The 24318-nt window shown below is 39.1% G+C and overlaps 1 protein-coding gene across 2 annotated transcripts in view; it reads left to right on the forward strand.

The window, feature by feature from the left end:
* The window catches only part of LOC131029541 (phenylalanine--tRNA ligase, chloroplastic/mitochondrial), an 82080-nt gene that overhangs the window by 41546 nt on the left and 16216 nt on the right, over nucleotides 1-24318 (forward strand). For both annotated transcript variants that reach the window (XM_057960049.2, XM_057960048.2), the window contains exons 3-6: nucleotides 3588-3794; nucleotides 3891-4008; nucleotides 4137-4213; nucleotides 4414-4593. In XM_057960049.2, the coding sequence (XP_057816032.1) occupies nucleotides 3588-3794; nucleotides 3891-4008; nucleotides 4137-4213; nucleotides 4414-4593 (582 nt within the window). The remainder of the gene's footprint in view (nucleotides 1-3587; nucleotides 3795-3890; nucleotides 4009-4136; nucleotides 4214-4413; nucleotides 4594-24318) is intronic.

Raw genomic sequence — 24318 nt, forward strand, 5'->3', positions numbered from 1 at the left:
GCCTTTGAGTGTTCATCGCCCTGGTCCTTGTCCAAAGGATAGGAGCGATCTCTATATTTTTACGTAGACCTTGCATCTTCGATCTTTGATCTTTCATTGCGAAGCGAATAACATCTTTGCTCGTTCCTTCTATGCTCGTTCCATTTGTTTGCATGAGGTGTTTGGACGTTTAAAGGGATCATCGCCCTTGTCCCTTGGAGAGGGACAGGAGCGATATGGTCTCTATGTTCAACTTGATGATCATTTTACGTTTGAAATCTTCGTGTATCACCTTCAAAAGACTCCATGGACCCTCTAAGACCTTGCAAAATCTTGACCTTACGTGATTCTTGCATGAGTTGATCAATATACCTAATATCGCTCTGGTCCCTTCCTGAGGGACAGGAGCGAAGTTCATCATTATGTGCTTGTTCTTGTTTTTACCAACTTGCAATCATCTTCATTACGTGAAATGATGTCCTTTCGACCCTCTTGGTTGCTCGAAACTTGTTTGTCCTTTGAAATTTATGCCATTCTGTAGATATCGCTCTAGTCCTTCGGTGAGGGACACGAGCGATTCGCCTTGGTCCCTTGGAGAGGGACAGGAGCGCATTTCGCTCTGGACCCTTGGAGAAGGACACGAGCGAAATTTGACTTTTCGCACTCTCGATCAGGACAATTTTAATGGAATATAACATTTAAGTATAAGAATGATTCTTATACTTTAAGTTATATTCCATATATACTTTCAGGATGTTTGAGAGTGGTTTCAGACCTCCAGGAGTTATATTGCAAAATCTAGTTTTTGGAGGTTTTTTCAATTTCCAGACTTAGTCAAATTCAGGATCAGGGCATTCCAGACTTAGCCAAATTTCAGGATCAGGACCTCACTCAAGCCGGACTTGCCATCCTATGTGATCCCCTGGGCGACGCTTCAAGTTATATTCATTTGATAAAATGCACCTCTTTGGACCTTTTCACATCGTCAAGACGTTAAAATCCTGCAAGGACAAAGCAAAATTGGATTTGTAGCTCCGGTCCTTCACTGAGGGACAGGAGCGATTTTTCCCCTGGAGGCATTTCTGTGTTCATGAAAATCTTCAATTTATATTCAATGGAAAGATCTCGCCTTTCTCCATCACTTCCAATTCGTAATTCATCTTGACCCTGCAGGAATAGTAAAATATTTGAAAACGAGCTCCCGTCCTTCATTGAGGGACAGGAGCGATTTTGCTCCTACAGGCCAAAATAGCATGATTTTACACATTTTAACACTTCACAAGGCGAAAACAAATCATTAGAGATGCCTAGGATCAAAAATCAAAAATGTCAAAATTTGGTCAAAAATATTCAATTGGACAAAAATTCACATTTCATCTTCAACACTTAGACAAATTTAAGCTCTGCATTCAAAATTCCAATTGAAAATTAGACCATTCTGGCGAATTCATTGCATTCAAAATTTGCATTCTAGAAAAGGAAATTCAAAAAACTCCCAAAACCGACTGGATTTTGGCCTGAAAAGACAAAATTTAAAACCCTAAGGCTTGGCCCTAAATCCAGACAACTAACTGACTAACAAAACCCTAAAAAAGCAAAGCGAAAACGAACAAAACGAGCAAAAAAAACATGGGTCCCCATTTGCAATGGGGCGATGTGTGAAAACGTCACAACAGGTTTAAACCTTACTTGTGCCACTATATATGCTTGTTCACATGTGCAAAAACTAGCTGCCATCAAATGCTAGCTGCCATCAGCCTATATTAAGTGATGCCACACAATGGACAATCAATCCTATTATAAATAAGGATGAAGGTTTTGCGAGTGGAAGATCTCTTGAGCCTGGGCAAAAACATATTCACATTTAGTGGTCAAAATTAAAACTAAGCTCCCTCCTAAGCAGAGGAATAAACAATTGACATGCTTGTGTTGGTGGGAAGAAAAATCCACAAAAAGAATGAGAGGGAGGCTCTCCCATTCCTTTGAATTATTGCTAATTCTGGCAGAGAAGGGGAGCTGGTCAATGTGCATCAGGCAAAAGGTCTGCTGCCTTATTGCACTTCCTAAAGCAGTGAAGGCTACTTCCTTAAAATGTTCATATAGATGACATATCTCTGAAAGGCAGTTAATTTTTTTTAATTTCTACTGATCCTTTTGATCAAGCCTGCAATAATCACTTGAGAATTACAATCAACAATCAATTTCCTATAGCACACCAAGGCTGCAATCTTGATGCCTTTGAGCAGAGCCTGAGCCTCAGCTTCATTGTTGATATGAAACCCAAGAATGACTCCCTCTTAAGGACTGCCCTGAAGAGGATATGACTAGGGCCCTAGCATCAGCCAATCCTTGATCTCCCCTTGAAGCACAATCAAAATTAAAAAGCACTCTGGAGATGGTTTTCATGACTTGCTAATCTCAATACTCTTTTTTTGATTACCTAATTAATGGGAGTTATTGGTCTGTTAGGTTGATGGTTGATATTGTCTTCTAATAAGATGAATTTTGTTTAAGTTATTTTTACTTCCATTCTGCATTTTTTGGTACACATACTAAAACTGATAATTAGATTTGTTGCTTTATTTCTCTATAAACCACCTCCTTTGTTCATATCCCTTTCTCTTTATTACACACGCTTTTCAGAGAATCAGAAAAACTAAATGCAGCCAGTTCAATATTTGCTGAAGGCAGGGATTAGAAGTGTGCTTTCTGAAAGGTCTAAGACTCTAATCTATCACAGGAAATGATAGGCATTCCTCACTTCCAAGATAATGATCCAGGATAGAAAAACCAGATAGCTAGGCTATTCAACAACTCAATGTCTGATGTATGTTTCAGGCATGCAAGGTCTCTAGAGAGTCAGAGACACAAGACAATAAGTGTAATTCCTCTTTACCTGAGATCCTGACCATTCTCCTAGCCAGTTGCAAGTTTTATGCTGTCTGTATTTTCCCAAATTTCTTTTGAAATGAATTCATAGGACATGATTGTTTTTTCCAAATTTCACCTTTATTTTCCATTTTTTCCCTTTTAATCTTTCTGAGACCCTTGCTGATTTTTTGCCGTTCATATGTTTTGGTAACAATGCTCCTGGCCCATTGTGACATGAAACCAGAAAAAATTCTGTGTGAAATGGAAAAGCCAAGAAAAGAGTGTCCAAGATGCAGTGTATGGAAAAGCTAAGAAAAGACTGTCCAAGTATGCAGTGTATGGAAAAGCTACTGGGTTATATCAATATGAGCGTTTGTCTGCAAATATGAAATATCCATTGCTAAGCCGAGTCTGTGGTATCAATGGTACTGTATGATTTGATTCTCAAACTGCTCTATAAGAACATTGTGCTATGTTGAATATTCTAATAATGTGAAATGAAAACTTGACAAACATGATATATGTATTTCTTTTCAAATTGTTCTTGAGATATGTGAGCACTTAAGGTTTTCCTTTCTTGCTTCTTGTTTTGATTGATTAGATTCAGATTATGTCAGAAGCACAAAAACTACTAATACATGTTGATAATAAAATTCTCAAGTTTGTTGGGATTCAAGTGCTTATTTTGTGTGGGTTTGGATCTCTGGTTTTTTATCTTATGATTTCATACATTGCAGAATTTTGATGATGTACTGGTGCCACCTGACCATGTGAGCAGAAGTTATAATGATACGTATTATATAAATACTGAAACAGTTCTGCGATGTCATACAAGTGCTCACCAAGCAGAGTTGTTGCGTGAAGGGTACTCTCATTTTCTTGTAACTGGAGATGTTTATCGCAGAGATTCTATTGATGCTACTCATTACCCAGTCTTCCACCAGGTATGCTTTCATACAGAATAGGAAAATAATTTTAGTTGAACCATAGGAAAATGAGTTGTTTATGCCTTCAAATGTTGTTATCTGATATTATTATAGATGGAAGGATTTCGTGTGTTTTCCCCAGCTGAGTGGGAAGAATCTGGTGTAGATGGCACTTCTTATGCAGCAATGGATCTAAAGAAGAATCTTGAAGCTTTAGCACGCCATTTGTTTGGTATAGATATCTGTTGCTTTTCTTGGTAGCCATTGGATCCAGCCATTCAACTTTACAGGACTAGCTCATGGATATTTGATTATTTTCAAGGTTGTACCTCTTACAGGACTGTGCTTTGACTCTATCAGGTGATGTTGAAATGCGGTGGGTGGATACATACTTTCCATTTACCAATCCATCCTTTGAGCTTGAAATTTATTTTCAGGTAAACGAGTACATTTGTGGCCCACAATTACTAACTTTGAACAAATTTTAGTCTAAATAATGTTTAAACTCATAAGCAATTACATGCCTGTCTTTTGTAATTTCCTGACTTCTATTACAACTTTTTTGACTGAACAAAGTTGCAAATGTGTAAGATGATTTTTGGAAATTAACTCTTGATACTTTAGATCATTTACTCAGGAGAAGTGGATGGAGGTGTTGGGTTGTGGAGTGACTGAGCAAGCAATACTAAATGCCAATGGCAGGCCAGGAACCACTGCATGGGCTTTTGGACTTGGGCTTGAAAGACTTGCAATGGTTCTATTTGATATTCCAGATATTCGCCTTTTTTGGTCCAGTGATCACCGCTTTACTTCTCAAGTATGTCTCCCTTAATTACATCCAATTTATTTAGTCCACTGAATTGAGAAATTTATGTGCTTATAGAAGTGGAAATATGTGATTGAATGTTTTTTGAAGCCACTAATTTGGCTAGCTTTTTTGTAAACATTGCCTGCGTTATGGTCTTATGCCATCAAATACCTCAAGGATTCTTACATTTATCATAGTCTTTGGACTAGTATTAGATTGCTTTTATTCTGATAACAAATGCTTCCACACATTTATTCCACTCCATTACTATATAAAGAAGAAATCTCAATATCCCCATGTTCACAGCAAATGGAAATGATTACTGCTATGGGTTTGGTTAATGCCAATTTTTTGGGGAACTCTGGATATGGTATGGTGCGGAAATGTCCATACATGAAAAAAAAATAAATAAAAAAGTAGAAAGAAAAGAAAACATGATATCTATCTATTTGAATAATCAAGCATAAAAATAAACAAAACACTTCATAGTTGGCAATATAATAGATTTATAGATTTTGATCAATGTGATGTATAAAATAAAAATATGTTAAACATGCATTGATAATCAATCCGTCATAGGCAAGAACTACATGTCTGAGTAATAAAATTGGAAAATTTCTCTACCGAGAGCATCAAAATTAGCCTCTTGTTCACTAGAACTCGATGCAGCAGTGACAGTGTCAATGACATATGAAGTGTCTGAATCTCTTGGTGGCAGAGGTTGTCATTGAGTAATTTTACCTTTAACAATAAAGGTTATTCTTTTCTTTGTTTTAGGGTTTAGAGGGGTCTGGGTGGTGGTTAGAAGCAGTTAAGATTATCATGAAATAAACAGATAAGCTTAATGATGTTGATGTTGGAGGAATTGGTAATGGTGGTATATAAGTGTCACAATATTTTGTACAAACTGAAGTTACTGAATACTCACCTTTTGTTGTTATGCTCTTCCATTTGCTAAACTCTATGTTTTGTTGTTGTTCCAAATAACAAATAATAAATGTGTTAACAAGCAACGAGAGATGGTGCAATCAAGATTAAACTTATTTCCTTATGCAAAATATACTTGTTTCTATTGTGAACACCTATAGTAGGATCTTATGCAAAATGGTTTTAGACCAGGCCCCTAGGGTTTAGGCTACATTAGGTTTTGTGTGCACCCCCCTTGGCACCCACCTCGACACCCACCCTGGCACCCACTTTCGCACCGCGCCGTCTGATGCATGCCAAAAGACCCGTTTTTTGAATTTTTTTTTGGAAATTCTATAATCTCAAAATTTTCACCTTTTGTGGAAACTTTTGAACAAGGTGGAGCACGCGTTCGGGGCGCCTAGGTGCAACCACCCCGACACCCACCTTGGCACCCACCTTAGCTACTTGGCACCCACCCTCGCGCGCACCTTCGCTAGGGTGTGCACCTTGGTGCGGGCACCCACCCTGGCGCGCACCTTGGGCAAGATAGGGCCCAATTAATGAGGACCAGAGCGCGTCGCTCTGGTCCCAATGAGGACCAGAGTGCCACACCCTGGTCCTACCCTATTTTGGGGCTAGACCAAGGGGTCATGAGATGCATGAAATGAAAATGAAGCCATATTTGCATGATGAAGGCATAATTAGGGTTTAATCAGGCATTAGGAGATGCACACTAGGGTGAGGGCCCAAAATGTAGACTAAATTGTAAGGGAGTACAATTTAGGATGCTACATCATTCTATCTCTAAGTAACCACTCAGAACATAAGTGTCCCATCCACTTGAGTATTTTATCATTGCCCAACCAAATCTATAAATTTTGGATGTTGAGTCCACATAATCTCATCCTTGAAAGGAAAGGGGCCTCATTAGGGTGGGAGACTGGTGGATTCCCCTTTTAGTATTAGGTTTGTTATTTTTAAGGTGTGAGTGTTTCTTTTCTCGCTGTCATAATTTTGATAGCCATGGGGTAAGACCTGCCATGGCAAATCTTCAACTCTTCATTTTCCCATGACAACTCTTAAGTATATATGTAAATGCTGCTCAAATTCACATTTCTTGAGATATGGTTGTACAATCTAAATGGCATAACCAACCAATTGTACAAGCTTTCTTTTGGTCTCGAGTGTTGTACTCTAGTTGTCTTTTTCACAAATCCTAATGTGAAATTACTTGAGGGGCTTCAAGTCCAAGTTGACGGAGCTCTTTCTTTTTTGCAGTTGATCCAATATTTTGAGTATCCTTGGCAATGGTATTGTTTCTTAATGGTATAATCTTGTTTAAGTTTTGTAAAGCCTCATACACGATCCATGATTTGTTATTGGGAACAAAGTGACACATTCAGCTTGTTGAACTTTAGTTGAGAGCCCTGCAATTGCCACTTGATCTCTAATTCTAAAACTGAAGTCCTATATAAATTAACATTTGGAAATGCCGTATTGTAAATAGCAGAATCTCATGTTTCAGTAGGAGCTTTGCTGGTAACCCTTTAATTTCAAAAACTACTTCCACAAAGTGTATAGGCAAATTGTTTATACCACAGAGATAGCAATGATGATTTTTTGCTATTCCACTTCTCACCTTCAAGCTTCATCATTAAGAGTAAAAACTTCTTTCTGTTGTTTGATCTCTTTGCTTGAGTAGCTAAGACATTAAACCTTCTCCTTTACTTTTGAATATGTTTTACCATTTGCAGTGAACAAATGGTATTACAATCCCACAAATAGGAAATAACCATCACCACTTTGCAGTGGACAAATGGTAAAACACTCGAGTTTTTGATGTACTTAGCCAAATTGCAAACTTAGTTTTCTCCGTTGGGTGACTTGTATGTCTACGAGTCTCTAGGTTTGAATGTCTTAAATCCCAACTTCTTGATCAATGCTTCAGAGAGCAATCTCCTCAGGTTCCACTAGTCAATTGTGGTAGTTATTATTGACTACTTGCCTCGATTCTTAACAAGAATTGGCCTAAATTATAATGCTTCTGGAATCCCTGTTTAAAAAAGGAAACAATCTCTTGACCGCTTGGGCCTGAACATATGGTCCATCATTAAGATTCAAGAGAAAGACATCAATTCTGGTGCAGGTTGGTTGCTTACAAATTCAACATGCACCCTCTGGGTTTCCCTTTCTGATTCGAACCATTGACAGGTCTTTGTCACATACTCTGTATCCTGCTTGTAGAATTCCAAACAGTAACTTGTGCCAACATTCTGAACTGTAAACATTATCCAATACCAACTGATTCATTTTCAAGGACTGTCAAAATCTGGCTGCGAATCACATGAATTCTAAAACTTGACACCCGTCTGTACTACTAAATCTAATTTTCTTAACATACACTATTCATTCCAGAAAAGAATGCACAGTAACTGTTTCACAAAACCAAAACAAAGATTTATGTTGTAAATTCAGTTATACGAAGGCTTGGATTCTTGACTCTTTATAGTTGAACTGTTTTCTACAGGGAGAACTGCAATATTTGAATAGCGTTGAGAGGGATGTTGGTTGTCTGCCCAATCAACACCCAAGACACTTATATATGAGACTTGGTTACATAAAATTCTTGAAAAATCTGCCAAGTCTTTCGCATTTCTATCCTTTGTGCACATTTGCTTTGACATATATCTGTCAACACTAATCTCAATCTTTAGCTATAGTTTGCCTTCTTGTACCAACTTATTACTGTGCTACTTAAGCTTTGGCACCAGCCAGTTTCTGCTCTACAATACCAACTTTCAAGTTTTGGTGCTAAAGATATGTTTTTGTGACTAGCAAAGTTTTTGATGTCTAAGTTTGCTTGGAGAAATTTTGATGACATTGAACTGAACTCTTTCAGCATCTAACCTTTCTCCACATCTACTGTACAAGTTTTCTAGGTTTCAAGTTCGTAGATTTTTAAAGCTTGATCCTTTGTAGGTCAGCTGCGAAGAAATTCATCTGCATGGATTGCATTCAAATTGTTAAAAGAATTTTGTGAACAAAGAGAGAGAGAGAGAGAGAGAGAGAGAGAGAGAGTACATATACATGTAAACAACACATATGCCATAAACAACACATATGCCTCTCTATTTCTCTCTCTTTTTATATGTATTATCACTATTTTTTTAATTGACACTCCATCATATATATATTTGACATCCATTCCATATTTTGCGAATATATATATATATATAGAGAGAGAGAGAGAGAGAGAGAGAGAGAGAGAGAGAGAGAGAGAGAGAGAGAGCACATATGCCTCTCTGCCTCTCTCAATATATATTAGCAGTATTTTTTTAATTGATATGGCACACACACTCCATCATATATATATATTCCACGGCGTTTCAGGGATGGGGATGAGGGGATGGCAGGGGACACCTTTCTGGGACGCCCCCTAGAGGGCCATTTTTAGGGGACGGCCGGAAATGGCTGTACATATATATAATTTTTCAAAATATATTAATATATTATAGAGAGATAGGAGGAAAGAGTGAGAGATATGTCAATAACTGATAACAACAATAGCAAAATGTAAATAAATCATGCAAGCTGTAGTATAACAGCATAATAAATTTCAATAAAGCATTATAACAGCAGTCTCAAAAATAAGAAAAACATGGTCTATCAAAATTGAAAATTCTCAAACATGTATCTGGAAGTCTCAAATGTCAAAATACAATAGTCCATGGAACTCAGCCTCATTCGGGCTCTCATTATCCTCTACGTCATGCCAATCTCCTCTCCAACAAGCAAACTCTCACAACAAAGAGCGAAAACTGAGAAAATGAAAGAGAAATATGGTGGTTGTAATAATGTTTTGTTTTGGTTTTAAGTCTTTGTGGCTTTTTAGGGTTCAATTTGTGGCTGTGGGCCCCCCATGTCACTAAAGAAGCAAAAAAAACAAAAAACAAAACTGTTTTGTAGTTACTTTACACACTTGGAAGTGTTCTCAGGTGCAGGGGATGGCACACTGTTTCCTGGACAGTGAGACGTCCCCAAATGCTTGGGGATGTTCCCTTGATGTCCCCCCGTCCCCGAAACGGCTAGGGGACGGGGATGGGGGTTCTGGGACAGGGGACACGTCCCCGTGTTTCCTTGGTATATATATATATATATATATATATATATATATATATATATATATATATATATATATACATGCATTCCATATTATATATTTAGCAGATACCCTACGCTATCAGCCTAAAGGAGTAATTTCAGGTTTTAACTTCACTAAAATGGCCAGTTGAAACTTTTTTAGTTTACATATTGATATATTTGTTTTAATTTTGTACCCTCTCTTAGGTTTTCACCTCATGATAAATATTGGAAGCAAACCAAACTTTGCCAATCCATTTACTTATGTACGTACATATGATATCTAAATCTACTAAACAAATATAATACACACATACATTTACTGAAATATGTACTGTATATTCTTATTATGTTCTATATTATAATGATATATACTGAAGTAATAATTACTTAATATACATTTTTAGATTTATGCACCGTACATCTGAATATAATTATATTTAGAGTATATCTGTGTATGTCTGGAGAATTTTTAAAAGGTGGGATTTGTTTTAGATGCAATCCACTCACCATAATTGGATCTCCCATGTTTATCAGTTGCAGATCTGATGCAGGAGCATCTGGGCTTTCATTACAAACCTGCTGATAGTTTTTGTTTCCTCATTTTGGTGACGATTTTCCCTCGTGGTTGCACTTTTTTTTTTTTTTTTTTTTCTCCTTCGGTTCTCTTTTTGTGTTGCAGGAAAAGGAGCTGGATGTTATTCTTTTCAACCTTTATGCCTGCCTGGTGTTTCCTATTTTGGTTCTCATTTTGGATCTGTCTTGGTGCAGCCTGTGCACTTCTTTCACCTTTGACAGCTGTTATTATAGTGGTGAATTTGTGCATTACTGTTGGCTATTCTGGGATAGGCTTATTTGTTGGAAGTTTTAAAGAATATTTAGCCTTATTTTGATTGATGACTGTTACTGCTGGCACAGTCATTAATATTTTATAATTTCTGACCTGCAATATACCTTTAATGAGGAATGACTATTCTTGGTCAAGGGTGGTGTCTTGAATCATGATATAGACCAGCAGTTTCAGGTGCTTATATATATATATATATATATAATTTGTGCATTAATGTTGGCTATTCTGGGATGGGCTTACTTGTTGGAAGTATTAAAGAATATTTAGCAGCATTTTGATTGATGACTGTTACTGCTGGCACAGTCATTAATGTTTCATAATTTCTGACCTGCAATATACCTTTAATGAGGAATGACTATTCTTGGTCAAGGGGGGGTGTAGCTGGTGGTGTCTTGAATCATGATACCGACCAGCAGTTTCAGGTGCATATATATATATATGAAAAAAAAAAAATTTGATAAAAAGGGGGTCAGAGGTAGAGGATTGGAGTTTGGGAACAAAGAAACGAGTTTTCTTGCTGAGATTGATCCAAGTATGTTGTAAAGCTGAAGGTAAACCCATAACACGGAGTACTGATACAGAGTTCATGATGTTGAACTGAGTTGGAATGCCAGAATGGCTGGGCTGTAACCTGTAGGAAGCTTGTAAATCCGAATATCACTTTTTAATCGAGTCATTGTAAGCCAAATGTCTCAAGCTGAGTTCCTGGATGGGATAGTTGGTACTAGAATGCTGATGTAAGGAATTGCTGTACTGTCTTACTGTAATTTTAGAATTTTCTGTTATGTTCATGTTGCTATTGTGAGTCAGTTTTTGTAAGGAGCTGCTTGGGTCACAACTTTTAACTGGGTTCATCAATGTAGACTGTAATAAGATTCTCATAGGAGCCAATTTCACAGTGCTGAAGCTGAATTCCTGAAGAGGTATGGCAAATACATTCCTGAATAAGTTGAGATCTCAATATTTTTAATATCACCGGTGTTGTATTTTTAGATAGTAAATAAAGTAATAGGAAACCTTTAAGAACAGCTCTTGTAGACAGCATATAGGAAGAGAAAGTTTTTAAAGGAATGTACACCAACTTAGGCCTGATCAATTCCAAGACCAATAAAGATAACCAAACTTGACCAAACTCTCAGTTCTTCATTGACAAGACACTTCAAGAAAGGAAATAGTCTATCCCTGAAGAGGCCCAGTTATACATATTTTTTTGATCCCAACCATTTTGCATATGGGTCCACGTAATGTTAATTTCTAAGTTGACAATTTTGGTATGCCAGTACAGCAATTTTTCTTCTTGGGTACAGTACATCTGGGTACGCCTGTGTACATACATAATACATTTGATAATATGATAATTCATCATCGATCAATGGTTGTTATAAAGGTAAATGTGTCAATTGATAGTTAAAATATTTAATATTATATCATATATCATATATGTACGATTCAAATGAAAATCATTATAATTGCAAAATTTGAAATAAATACAATAAAAAATTGTATAATTGTCTTCAATCTTCATCAAAAAGATCTAGATCAAGGTCATTGTTTGGTTCAATATCATTTGAACCACAAGCAAATGGCATGCCATGCCCACTAGGTACATCATGTGTACGAGCCTTGTGACCATTTATATCGACTCTAGCAAGCTCTACAATAGAATCATCCAAGTTGGTACACTTAGGTGTTATATCCCAATGCTTCGTTGCCCCTTGTAATCATTTGCTTATGTGATAGGAGATGCAATTTGGAATGGATATAAACCAAGTCTTTTTTTTTTGCAGCCAACCAGTTGCGCTTCACTGAGTGGATAGAGGAATCTGTACTCCAATTCCGTTCAGCTGAAGAAGAACTTGACTTGCCGAAATTGGAGAGAAAACCAACACAACTTAAAAATAAAAAATGCAAAAGAAATTAAAGAATGGTAAGTAATAAAGTTTACAAATGTTAAAAAATAAAAAAATATAAAATGCTTACTTGTGATAGGATTTTGATTGCAAGAGGCTGCAGGAACAAATAATCTGGCCTGTGGAGATACCACCATGTACAAGCATCTCCCTTGTATTGGTCTCAAAGAACAAAAATACTATGATCTTGTCTTGAGATGAACCTGCCAAAATATTTCCTAACATTATCCACCACTTTTGGATCTGAGAATATTATTCAAAATGTCAACTTGTACCCATTAGCAACTTCACTATCTCTATATGGTGTGGTTCTCCTTGGCAAAGAAAGTAGCTTTGTGCTATAGTCTTTGGGGGATAATACATATGCAAGGAAATGCAATGGTGTGTTCATCTTGCTCTAGCGGTAATGAATGATTTTTTCCACCATTCAATTTTTTTTCTCTTTGGGGTTCTCTTTTTGTGTTATCATGACCTTTATTTTCTCTATAATGGAGTCAATGCCACATGGATTTTCCCCAAACATGGCCGATCTATATCAGCAAACCTAATCATACTCATGATAGGCTTGGCGAAACTCAAGACATAGTCCACATGAGCCCACCAATCATCATATAGGATCAATGAATTGACCTTTTGGGCCCTATTTGAATTTGATTACTTCTAAATACTCCATTGGTGGCTAATAACCATGGTGCTCAATGTTAAATTTGTGACCTAGTTCAGTAATCAGATTTCTAACATTTAATTATTTACTAACATTAAGTAAACCATAATCAAGTAGATGCAAGAATGAAAACAATAGAGCAAGAGAACCACACAAATACCCTGGGAAAACCTCCAAGGAGGAAAAAACCAACACTAAAGACCCACAGGTCAGATTATGTATTCAATCTTAATTGCATCAATACAATACTTAGCTTGACTCTTGAGATTTGATCCCTTTTATCATATCAGATTTGCCCTTCTAAATACACCGTCTGCTTCAAGGAATACCAAATGCCTTCTATCTTCTTGAACAAGTTTGCACAATCTTCTTCTATATTTCGCACCTTCAATTGCAGAGCTATTTCGCTGATTGCATGAGAGATGAAGTGAATGATGGAGTTTGCATTTTAACTTTATTTATATGAGCTTTTAACCCATATACTCCAAGTCAGCCTTAATCATTTTGGTGCCAATTTAATTTATTGTGGCGTGGTACATATTTTGGTGTAGCGTGGATATATGGGGTCGGGCCTGTCTTGGGGGCACGTTACCCTTTTAGGATAGGACCCAGTCCTATGTGGGTTCGGATGTTGCCTTAAGGCAATCCGAACCCTCTTACCTAGTTATAAACAACACTCCCTCTTAACTAGGGAAGAAGAGAATACATAATCCGAACCTTTATAGTTCCATCTAGCACACAAGCATAGAATGGATCTAGCACACAAGCATAGAATTACATCTTCCACCTAGCACACGAGCATAGGATGGTTCTAGCACACAAGCATAGAAAGTGTAATACACAAGTGGGTCTTTACATAATTACAATTTTCCATCTAGCACACAAGCATAGATTGGATACTTTTCATTCTTGCACACAAGCAAAGAATGATCAAAACGCTAGAGTCACTAAGATTAAAACTCCCTCTCAACCAGGGTTTCATTTTCCACAATACCAAGTCTGTCTTTGAAGTATTCGAACTTCACTTTGGATAAGGATTTGGTAAGAATATCTGCAACCTGTTCATCTGTGCTAATATACTTTAGCTGAATGGTGCCTCTTTGCACCATATCCCGAATGAAGTGATAGTGCGTTTCCACATGTTTGGACCGGTCATGGAACACAGGATTTATTGACATCTTTATACAACTTTGATTATCACAATGAATGGTGGTAGGACCACTAGATTGACCAAATAATCCAACCAGAAGTTTGCAAAGCCACACTGCTTCCCTAGATGCAACAGATGCTGCAATGTACTCAGCTTTGGCGGTGCTTAATGCTACCAAAGATTGCTTCCTACATGCCCAAGAGATTACTGCAGAGCCCAAATTGAAACAGATACCCGAAGTACTTTTCCGGTCCTTGACACTTCCTGCCCAATTTGAATCTGAATAGCCTTCCAAGAAGATTGAGGTATTAAGTGAATACTTCAGCTCATAACCAATAGTGCCATGCAGGTATCTTAGAATGTGTTTGGCAGCAACCAGGTGAACAAGTTTAGGCAAGCACATGAACTGACTGAGGGCATTCACAGCATAACAGATATCTGGTCTAGTATTGACTAGATACATCAAGGATCCAATCAACTGCCTGTACTCAAATGGATCTGCAAAATCAGAGTTAGCTGTAGAAACACTTAACTTCTTTAAGTTAGATTCCATAGGAGTAGACATGGGTTTATAGTCCATCATTCTAAATCTTTTCAGAATATCAATAGTGTACTTTCCTTGACCCAGAAAAATTTCATTTGGCTTTTGCCATACTTCTAACCCTAGGAAGTAATGCATTAGACCTAAATCCTTCATTTCAAATTCTGAGGCTAATTCTTTCTTACATCTTATAATTAATTTATTTTCACCAGTGAGAAATAAATCATCCACATACAAAACCAGAATGAGCATATCATCATTATATATCTTCAAGTAAATGTTAGCTTCAGCATCATTCTTATGAAATCCTAAGCTTAGTAAGTACTTATCAATTTTTTCATACCGAGCACGAGGGGCCTGTTTGAGCCCATATAAGGCTTTCTTCAACCTGCAAACATGAGAATCTCTTTTATGGATTACATAACCTTCTGGTTGCTCAATATAGACTTCTTCCTCAATGACACCATTGAGGAAGGCTTTTTTAACGTCCATTTGATGCAGCTCCCAACCTTTGGCTGCAGCAATAGCTATTATAGATCTAATAGAAGTATATCTAGCAACATGAGCAAAAGTTTCTTCATAATCTATTCCTTCCTTTTGAGAAAAACCACAGGCTACAAATCTAGCTTTATATTTTTCAATACTACCATCAACATTATGCTTAATTTAAAACAACCATTTAGAAGAAACAACAGACTTACCTTTGGGTCTGGGTACAATGTCCCAGGCATCATTCTTGATGATAGACCCATACTCTTCATCCATGGCTGATTTCCAAGCATGATGGGACATAGCTTCTTTGACATTGTGAGGTTCAGACTCAATGATATTACACATCACAAAAATGTAGTTGGCGTGATTTTGGAGTCTCTTGCTATCTCTAAAGGTTCCTCTGGGAGCAGCAAATCCTTCAGCATCTTGAATAGTGTTTCTAACCCAAAGTGGCCTCATCTTGCAGACCACAATAGCCTTAGGTATATCTGTAGAGTCCATGGGTTCTGCTAGGTCATCCTGAACTTCCTGACCCGGGAGGTCAGTGGACTCCTTCTGTATCTTAGGGTTAGCATCAACTTTTGAATCTTGATTTTCAATCACCATATCATTATTATCAGATAATGAACCTTTAGATCTTTTGAAAGCAATATCTTCTTCAAAAGTTACATCTCTACTTACCTCAACATACCTTTTACCTGAAATGTAGATCCTGAAGGCTTTGGAAGATTCACTATATCCCACTAAGATGCCTTTCTTTCCAGAGGGATCCAACTTGGTTCGTTTTTCTTTAGGCACATGAACATACACCGAGCTCCCGAATATTCTTAGGTGGCTGATGTCAGGTTTGATTCCTGTGAAGGCTTCTTCAGGGGTTACATCCTTTAGGGCACGATGAGGACATCTATTCTGAATGTAAACTGCTGTTTTGGATGCTTCCGCCCATAGAAAAGGTTGTAGGTCTTGATTATGAATCATGGCTCTTGCAGCTTCAACAATGGTCCTGTTCTTTCTTTCAGCAACTCCATTTTGTTGGGGATTGCAGGGAACACAAAACTCCCTCTTAATTCCTGACTTAATACAGAAATCATAAAAACTACCTGAGGTGTACTCACCTCCATTGTCAGACCTTAAACATTTAATTCTATTTCCAATAGTGTTTTCAACCAAGGCTTTGAATTCTTTAAATCTGTTTAGGACTTCTTTAGACTCTTTAGATTTAAGAAAGTAAATCCATGTTTTCCTAGAGAAATCATCTATGAAGATAACATAATAAAGGAAGCCTCTAGGAGATGCTATAGACATGGGACCACATAAATCTGAATGAATAAGCTCTAACTTTTCTTTAGCCCTACTATCACTTTTATGAAAAAGGTTCTTTACATTCTTACCCATTGCACAACCTTTACAAGCATCATCATGAGATAAACTAAGTTTAGGCATACCTTTAACCATTTTACCGAGAGTGGGAAGAGCTTGAAAGTGTAGATGTCCAAGTCTTCTATGGCATAGCTCGCATGATTCAGGGGCCTCATGGATGAGAGCTTGAATTGGATTAGCTGCAAGCTTATATAAACTATCACATCTATTTCCGATAACACGAGTAGTTTTGAAATTAGATTTCTTAGACCAAGCGAGTACTTTCTCCTCAGAAAATGCTATTTGCAAACCCTTATCTTCTAAGGCAGAAATGGAAATAAGATTTCTTTTAATACCAGGTACAAAAAGGATATCACAGAGTTGTAAGGAAATACCAGAATCTAGTTTTAAAGAGGTAGTACCAGAACCTTTTATCGAGTATCGAGCATCATCACCGATTACCACATGAAGGTTGGTATCCTTTTCTATCAGATTTGAAAGATGTTCACGAAAACCTAAGATGTGTCTGGAGGCACTACTGTCAATTATCCAAGTGTCACTGTCCGTAGGAACATTACTTGATAGAGAAGAGATAAGAAGATAGTCCTCATTTTGTTCAACAACTTCATTTAATTTTCCTTCCCTTTCCTTGGGATCATTCTGACAATCTCTGGCATAGTGACCATATTTATCACATCTGAAGCAACGAATGTGGGAGGAATCTCGACTTCTTCCTTGGATCATAGGAGGAGGATCTAAAATCTTTGCTTCTCTTTTCTTTCTTCCAATGTCCACCTTTCCTAGATTTAGCTAAGAGAACATGATTTTATCATCTTTGTGAGAGTTCTTTAGTTTTCCTCTTACCTCAATTCAAGATTCCTCTTCAATGCAATCAGATTGAAGACACTCAAAGTTGGGACGATCAACTCTTCCACCAATGCTACGAATGAATGGTTCCCATTCATTAGGTAGACCATTTAATGCAATCATAACAAGATCTTTATCCGAAATTTGGCAATCAAGAGTACTTAGCTTGTCCTTTAGTTCATTGATCTTCATGAAGTAGGCCATGATTGAGTCTTCTTCTTTCATTTTCATGTGAAGAAGCTGCTGCCTTAGAGAAAGAGCCCTGCTGAGGTTGTTGACTTCATACATCCCTTCCAAGTGTTTGATCATTTCCCTGACAGATGTAAATTTTGATATGATAGTGACAAGATGATTCTTGACGGATTCAATTATGATCTTCCTAGCCTTGAGGGAGTCTTTCTTGAACTGCTTCAGCTCTTCAGCATCTTCAGGAGCGGACAACCTTTCTTCTTCTATGAATTTCAGCAGATCATTCTCTTCAAGGATCAATAGAATACGGACTTTCCAATCAGCAAAATCAAGGGCTCCATCAAGTCTATCTTCAGCCTTCAAACCTGACATTTTAATCTGAAAACAAACAGCGACTATATGCAACAAGTGATTTACTAAAATCTGAAGTTAGTAACACCTTAGCTTTGATACCATGTTAAATTTGTGACCTAGTTCAGTAATCAGATTTCTAACATTTAATTATTTACTAACATTAAGTAAACCATAATTAAGTAGATGCAAGAATAAAAACAATAGAGTAAGAGAACAACACAAATACCCTGGGAAAACCTCCAAGGAGGAAAAACCCAGCACTAAAGACCCATAGGTCAGATTATGTATTCAATCTTAATTGCTTCAATACAATACTTAGCTTGACTCTTCAGATCTGATCCCTTTTATCATATCAGATTTGCCCTTCTAAATACACCAAGTCTGCTTCAAGGAATACCTAATGCCTTCTATCTTCTTGAACAAGTTCGCACAATCCTCTTCTATATTTCACACCTTCAATTGCAGAGCTATTTCGCTGATTGCATGAGAGATAAAGTGAATGAATTGAGTTTGCATTTTAACTTTATTTATATGAGCTTTTAACCCATATACTCCAAGTCGGCTTTAATCATTTTGGCGCCAATTTAATTTATTGTGGCGTGGTACATATTTTGGTGTAGCGTGGATATATGGGGCCGGTCCTGTCTTGGGGGCACGTTACCCTTTTAGGATAGGACCCAGTCCTATGTGGGTTCGGATGTTGCCTTAAGGCAATCCGAACCCTCTTACCTAGTTATAAACAACACTCAATGCCTCTCGCACCTTCACAAGTCATTTCAAAACGATTGTGTGATGTGAATTGGGTCTCAACAACTTAATGTTGTGTAAAACATTAAGATATAAGTAAACATGGCATCAATTAAATAATTAAACTAAATTTATCTTCAACAATTCCAAAGTTGAGAAAGTCTTGAAAATGCCTTGTGATATATGATGGTTTGTCATGAACATTTGGATCTCCTCACCCTCTATGTATATAGATTTCACCCACTCTATTTGAGTGTTAATTGCTTGCATCACCTAGTTAAGGGGTTGTACAGTACATGGTGTCCAAAAAATGTATATAGACCTTTCCTCAACCAAAGCACCTGCAGCCTTCAATTTTTCGCATTGTCTATAATAACTTGGACTCAATGAGGATATTGGAAATAAATTCTGCATCCTTGATTTGCCCCTCACACTTAATTGCCTTAGAAAACATTGCCCCTTTGAGGGATACTGCAATGAAATTTTTAAAATGTCATTTTTGCAATCTTTTCATCCATCAGAAATAATAGATACCCCTGTTTCTATTCAAGAATTGTAGGAGTTGATTGTGAAATCCCTATTCCCCAAGATCACTTGCAAAACAAAAATATTCTTCCACAAGAGAGAATGGCATGAATAGCTTGCTTGACCATGGATGCAAGATTGAATATTGACAATTTGACAAGCAATCTTAGGTTTTTGAGCCTTCTGGACACGATGGTAGTGTCTGTTTTGGCCCGAAGTGCTTCGAAAATTCAGCTACCTCTTGGATTTGACAACCTTCACCCAACTATGGCTCACTATGTCAGATGTAGACGAAACAAAAGACAAAATTGACTTTCTACGATGCTTTGGATTCAACCATGAGGTTCTTATAACCCTAAAATGCACCTGTTGTCACTTTATGACACCCTTGGTCCATCGGTGAGAACCGATCAGAGATATGTTCCATGGACCAGCGCAGCCCCAGTTGATCAAGGAGAAAGCAATCATGGTTTGAAGTGTTGCCTTGTCGGAAGTTCCTAGGCCCACTTTTTCTTCCTCGGAACTCTGGAACCTCGAGGTTCCGAAGTTCTTTGCCTTAGCCGCTTTCTTTCCTTCTCTGGAACTTCGGAACCCCGAGGTTCTGAAGTTCCCTTCCTTCCCTTAGCTTTTCTCCAATTCTCCGGAACTCCAGAACCCTGAGGTTCCGAAGTTCTTTCCTAGCTTAGCCCCTCCTCTCCTTAGCCTTTCTCTCTTTTCCCGCAGAACTCCGGAACTCCAAGGGTTCGAAGTTCCTTGTCCCTTTTCTCCTTCCCTTTTCGGAACTCCGGAACCTCGAGGTTCCGAAGTTCCTAGCCTTCCTTTCCTTCGCCTCTTCTCTTAAGCTTCTCCTTTCCCCGGAACTCCAGAACCCCGAGGTTCCGAAGTTCCCCTCCTCTCTTTAGCCCTCTCCCTTTCTTCTTTGGAACTCCGGAACCCCAAGGTTCCGAAGTTCCTTTGCGAAGTTCCCCGGAACTCCGGAACCCCGAGGTTCCAAAGTTCCTTCCCCTTTTGCCTTCTCTCCCTAGTTCCTTCGGAACTCCGGAACCTCGAGGTTCCAAAGTTCCTTTTCTTCTCTTCCTCTCTCTATCCTGGAACTCTGGAACCCCGAGGTTCCGAAGTTCTTTCCTTAGCCTTTTGAAGTTCTCCGGAACTCCGGAACCCTGAGGTTCCGAAGTTCCTTGCTCCTTCCCTTATCCTCCTCACTTCGGGAGTTCGAGTTTCCGAAGTCTGCAGGCTTCCTTCCGACTGGCGACACTTCCGGATGGCTTGATCGACATTCAAGGCTTTAAATGCTCTGACACTTTTGGTGACTTGTGCACTTTCTTTTGTGGAGCCACAAGGGTGCACTAAATGTTTTTGGCAGGATTTCCAGTAGGGAGGTACGGGGCCATGCTTGGTGACTTATGTCATGTCTGACTTTGGAAGGTTAGTCAATCCACCTTTTCAAGATTGCTCTTCACGTATGGCTAGGTTACCTGCATGTACAAGTCAAGTGCATGCACTTCCCTGCATTTCCAGACTAACATGCAGGGGTCATGATCACCATTGTAACCCATTTTTCTATATAAGGCTGTTAAGCCTCATTGTAAAGGTTTCTCTCCCTACTAGCTTGAGCTATCCCATGCTCTTCCACTTCTCTTGTATTTATTTTGCATTTATGCAATTGTAAGTTTGGCCATTGGCCTTTTAATTAATTGAAAATCACTATTCTTGCCTTCTTTCAATCTATGCATGCTGTGTATGTTTTCTTACCTTCATCATAGGTGTATGTCTTGTGGCTTTTCTCTCCATATATGCTGTGTTAACTTGTTTTCTGAGTGTGACTTGTGGGAATCCTTCTCCCCTCTTGACACACAGCGAATTCTAAACTCCATACATGCATTGGAGTCACTCATGCAACTGAAGTTTGTGCATCTCCTAGGTGTTTAAGTTAATTCTGTGTCATCTCGGTGGGGAGAGGAACAATCTCTTCTTGGTGCATCACCTCCTTTTATTTCAAGCATTCTCTCTTCCCTTTACCTCTGCAATTTGTTAGGATAGGCTTAGGAGTTGGTTTTAAAGTGTTGAGTTGGTTCAACACCTGCACCTAGAGTGAGAAGGAAGCCGACCTTCTCTGAAGATTCAACCCCCTCATGCAAGGTCCCACACTTCGGGGTTGTTTCCATTTTTCATGAGGTTGCTATGTTGATAGCTTAGCAAGGGTGCAAGCTTTTGTGATAACAGTTTTTGGCACGCCCGGTGGGACCTCATTCGACATACATGCCAAGGATTTGGTGCTAATTCTTAGTGTTTTAGCCTTTAGAGGCAGTCATCTCTCAAGCACTTGGCGACTCTGCTCAAGGACCAGTTTATGTTCACACAAAGTTCATAACTCTGGGACCCGGAACCCCCAGATTCCCAAGCCATCGCAACTCTGCTTACCCTGGAAGTCCGGAACCCCCAGGTTCCGAAGTCAGTGAAGCCATCTTACCCCGGAACCCCAGGTTCCCAAGCCATTGTACTCTGCTTATCCTGGAAACCCGAAACCCCCTGGTTTCAAACTCCCGAACTTCCTTACTCCGGACATCCGAGCTCCTGAGGTGCCGCAGTGGTCATACTCCGCAACTCCGGACCTCCGAACTTCCAAGGGCGGTTGCAGATTTCATGCCTAGAATTCATACAAGGGCGTCTTCTAAGGGCAGTTTCCAATTCATAGAGCTCCCATCTGCAGGCTCTAGAAGGCGGAGAGGCAGACCTTCATTGTCACCTGTCAGGGGTGTCAAGGTTGTAAACACTCCATCTCCCAGGTCTCGTTTTACTCCTCCATTTACAAGACCATTACCATCAAGGGCTCCCACCACTCATATCAATAGACCATTGTTCCGCATGGCAAGAAATCAAGTCTTTGTTACCTTCAATGGGGGAAGTCCCCTTATTTGGACTCAATGGAATGACATACTAGTGGCTGCGTTGAAGAGTATACCATACTTCACTGGTGAAACAACTACTACACCCATTGAGCACATCCAAGACATTGCAAACATCTGCTCCGTCCATAATATCACTCAAGATGATGTTGCTGTCAGACTCTTAGCCACATCTTTGAAAGGCAAAGCTTTGTAGTGGTATAGAGGGTTGCCATCGCTCGATTCACAATTGGGACGATTTGGGGGAGAGGTTGTGCAACCATTTCTAAGACAAAAGTAATCACCTATCAATTGTGGAGCAGTTAACTACAATCAAGAGGGCACCCCATGAGTTCATGGGAGATTTCAACTTCAGATTCCATAAGACATGGAATAGGATTCCCGCTCTAGTGAAGCCATCTCCAAATCATGCATTCTTGTATTATCTTAGAGCTCTCAACAATGATATAGCTGTCATGATCCAATCAATGGGTGGAGCCTCTCTACCGGGTGCATATGACATAGCCATAAGAGCAGAAAATTATTTGATTCAGGCTAGGAAGATAGCTCCAAGGCTTCCAATGCCTCTCTTCCCAGAAGCTCTTACTCAACAACCCACTTTGGCTCCTATCCCCATGGCTCTCGCAGGACAATCATCCACGCCCTCTACATCCACCAATGAGCTCCATGAGGTCAAGGCTCTATTGCAAAACTTTGGCAATGAATTGGTGGCACAAAAGAGGCAACAAACTCAGTATAGCAGACCTTACCAAGCACAAGGTCAGAATTATCAGCAAAATAGGCCACCCTTTCAAGGGCAAAACCAATGGAGCAATGCAACTCAAAGGCGATAGTTCCAATGCAAAATAACCTCATCCAAGAGCAAGATTGGTGTCAACCATGCAATCAGCCACACAACCAAGGTGTATGCCAAAATGGAGGGTTTGTCCAAACCTTAGTGGTGCAGGACGAGCCGACCACTTCTGGCCAACATTATGACCCAAATCAGCCTAGTGTTGGCACTCAGGCTCACTTACAAGGAGACTCTACCTTCGTCAATTGGCAGGAGGCAGAATTTTGTGGTTTGAACCAAACAAATGGTGAGTCCATGCTGCAGTATGCAAGGTCAAAGAAGAGAGCCATGGAGGCTGCCTCACCTTCGACATCAGCCCAAGCTCCAACACCCAATGTAGCTGTCCAAAGAACAAAGGCAGACCTTGTAGCCTCAAAGGGGCCTCTAAAGTCAGTTGGTGTTCCTTTCAACATAGTGGATCAGATGAAGAAGGCCAACCTTAACGTCACTATGTGGGAAGCCCTTTCAATCCCATCTCAAAGGGATTTGCTTAAGGAGGCACTGAAGGATGTCAATCAGTCAGGTGGTGAGACAACAGTCAACGGAAAGGTAGTCTCCACCAGTTTGGTGCAACCCAAGGAGGAAGAAGATTCAAGCAAGATTATCAAGCCTCCCCCTTCTATCTCTCCTTAATCATAGGAGACAACTTGGTTCACAATTGCATGATAGATTCAGGAGCTAGTAGCTCAGTCATGCCTAAGAAGGTAGCTGATCTTCTTGGCATAGAATATGAACCCATGACCAAAGGGGTGGTCCAATTAGATGGCACTTCTATTAAGACAGTAGGGGTAGTAAAAAATTTGAAGTTAACCTTGCATGCATGCCCTGGTTGCACTGTCTTGTAAGACATCAATTATCGACCTCCCTGCCTTCTTTGCCATCTACCTGTCTAGGGACTTCACAACCAAGATAGGTGGGTATCTGTCTTCTGACTGGTCCCATATGCTATTCGAACAAGGTATGGTACCAAGGTCACCATAAGGGCAAAACCCATTGCCCAAAACCACAGCGAGCCCTACACCCCCTGCCCTATAAACATGAATTGCACTTTGCATGAAGAGGGGGAGGAGTGTGCTGTTCGTGAGCCTGCTACTCTTTTGCAGGAAGTCCCCGATTGCTTGCTGGACGATGGGCCAATGCCTTTTAGTTTGATCCATTAGCTGAGACTGAAGAGACTGGGCTTGGCACCTATTGTATCCATGAAGAGGATACTCCTATCCCTAACCTCATCAAGACACAAGGAGATTCAGAGGGGTTATGGAACATGTTTTTTGATGGTTCAAGAAACAAGAATGGTGT

This window comes from Cryptomeria japonica, chromosome 5, assembly GCF_030272615.1.
Source record: "Cryptomeria japonica chromosome 5, Sugi_1.0, whole genome shotgun sequence".
Taxonomy (NCBI): Eukaryota; Viridiplantae; Streptophyta; class Pinopsida; order Cupressales; family Cupressaceae; genus Cryptomeria; species Cryptomeria japonica.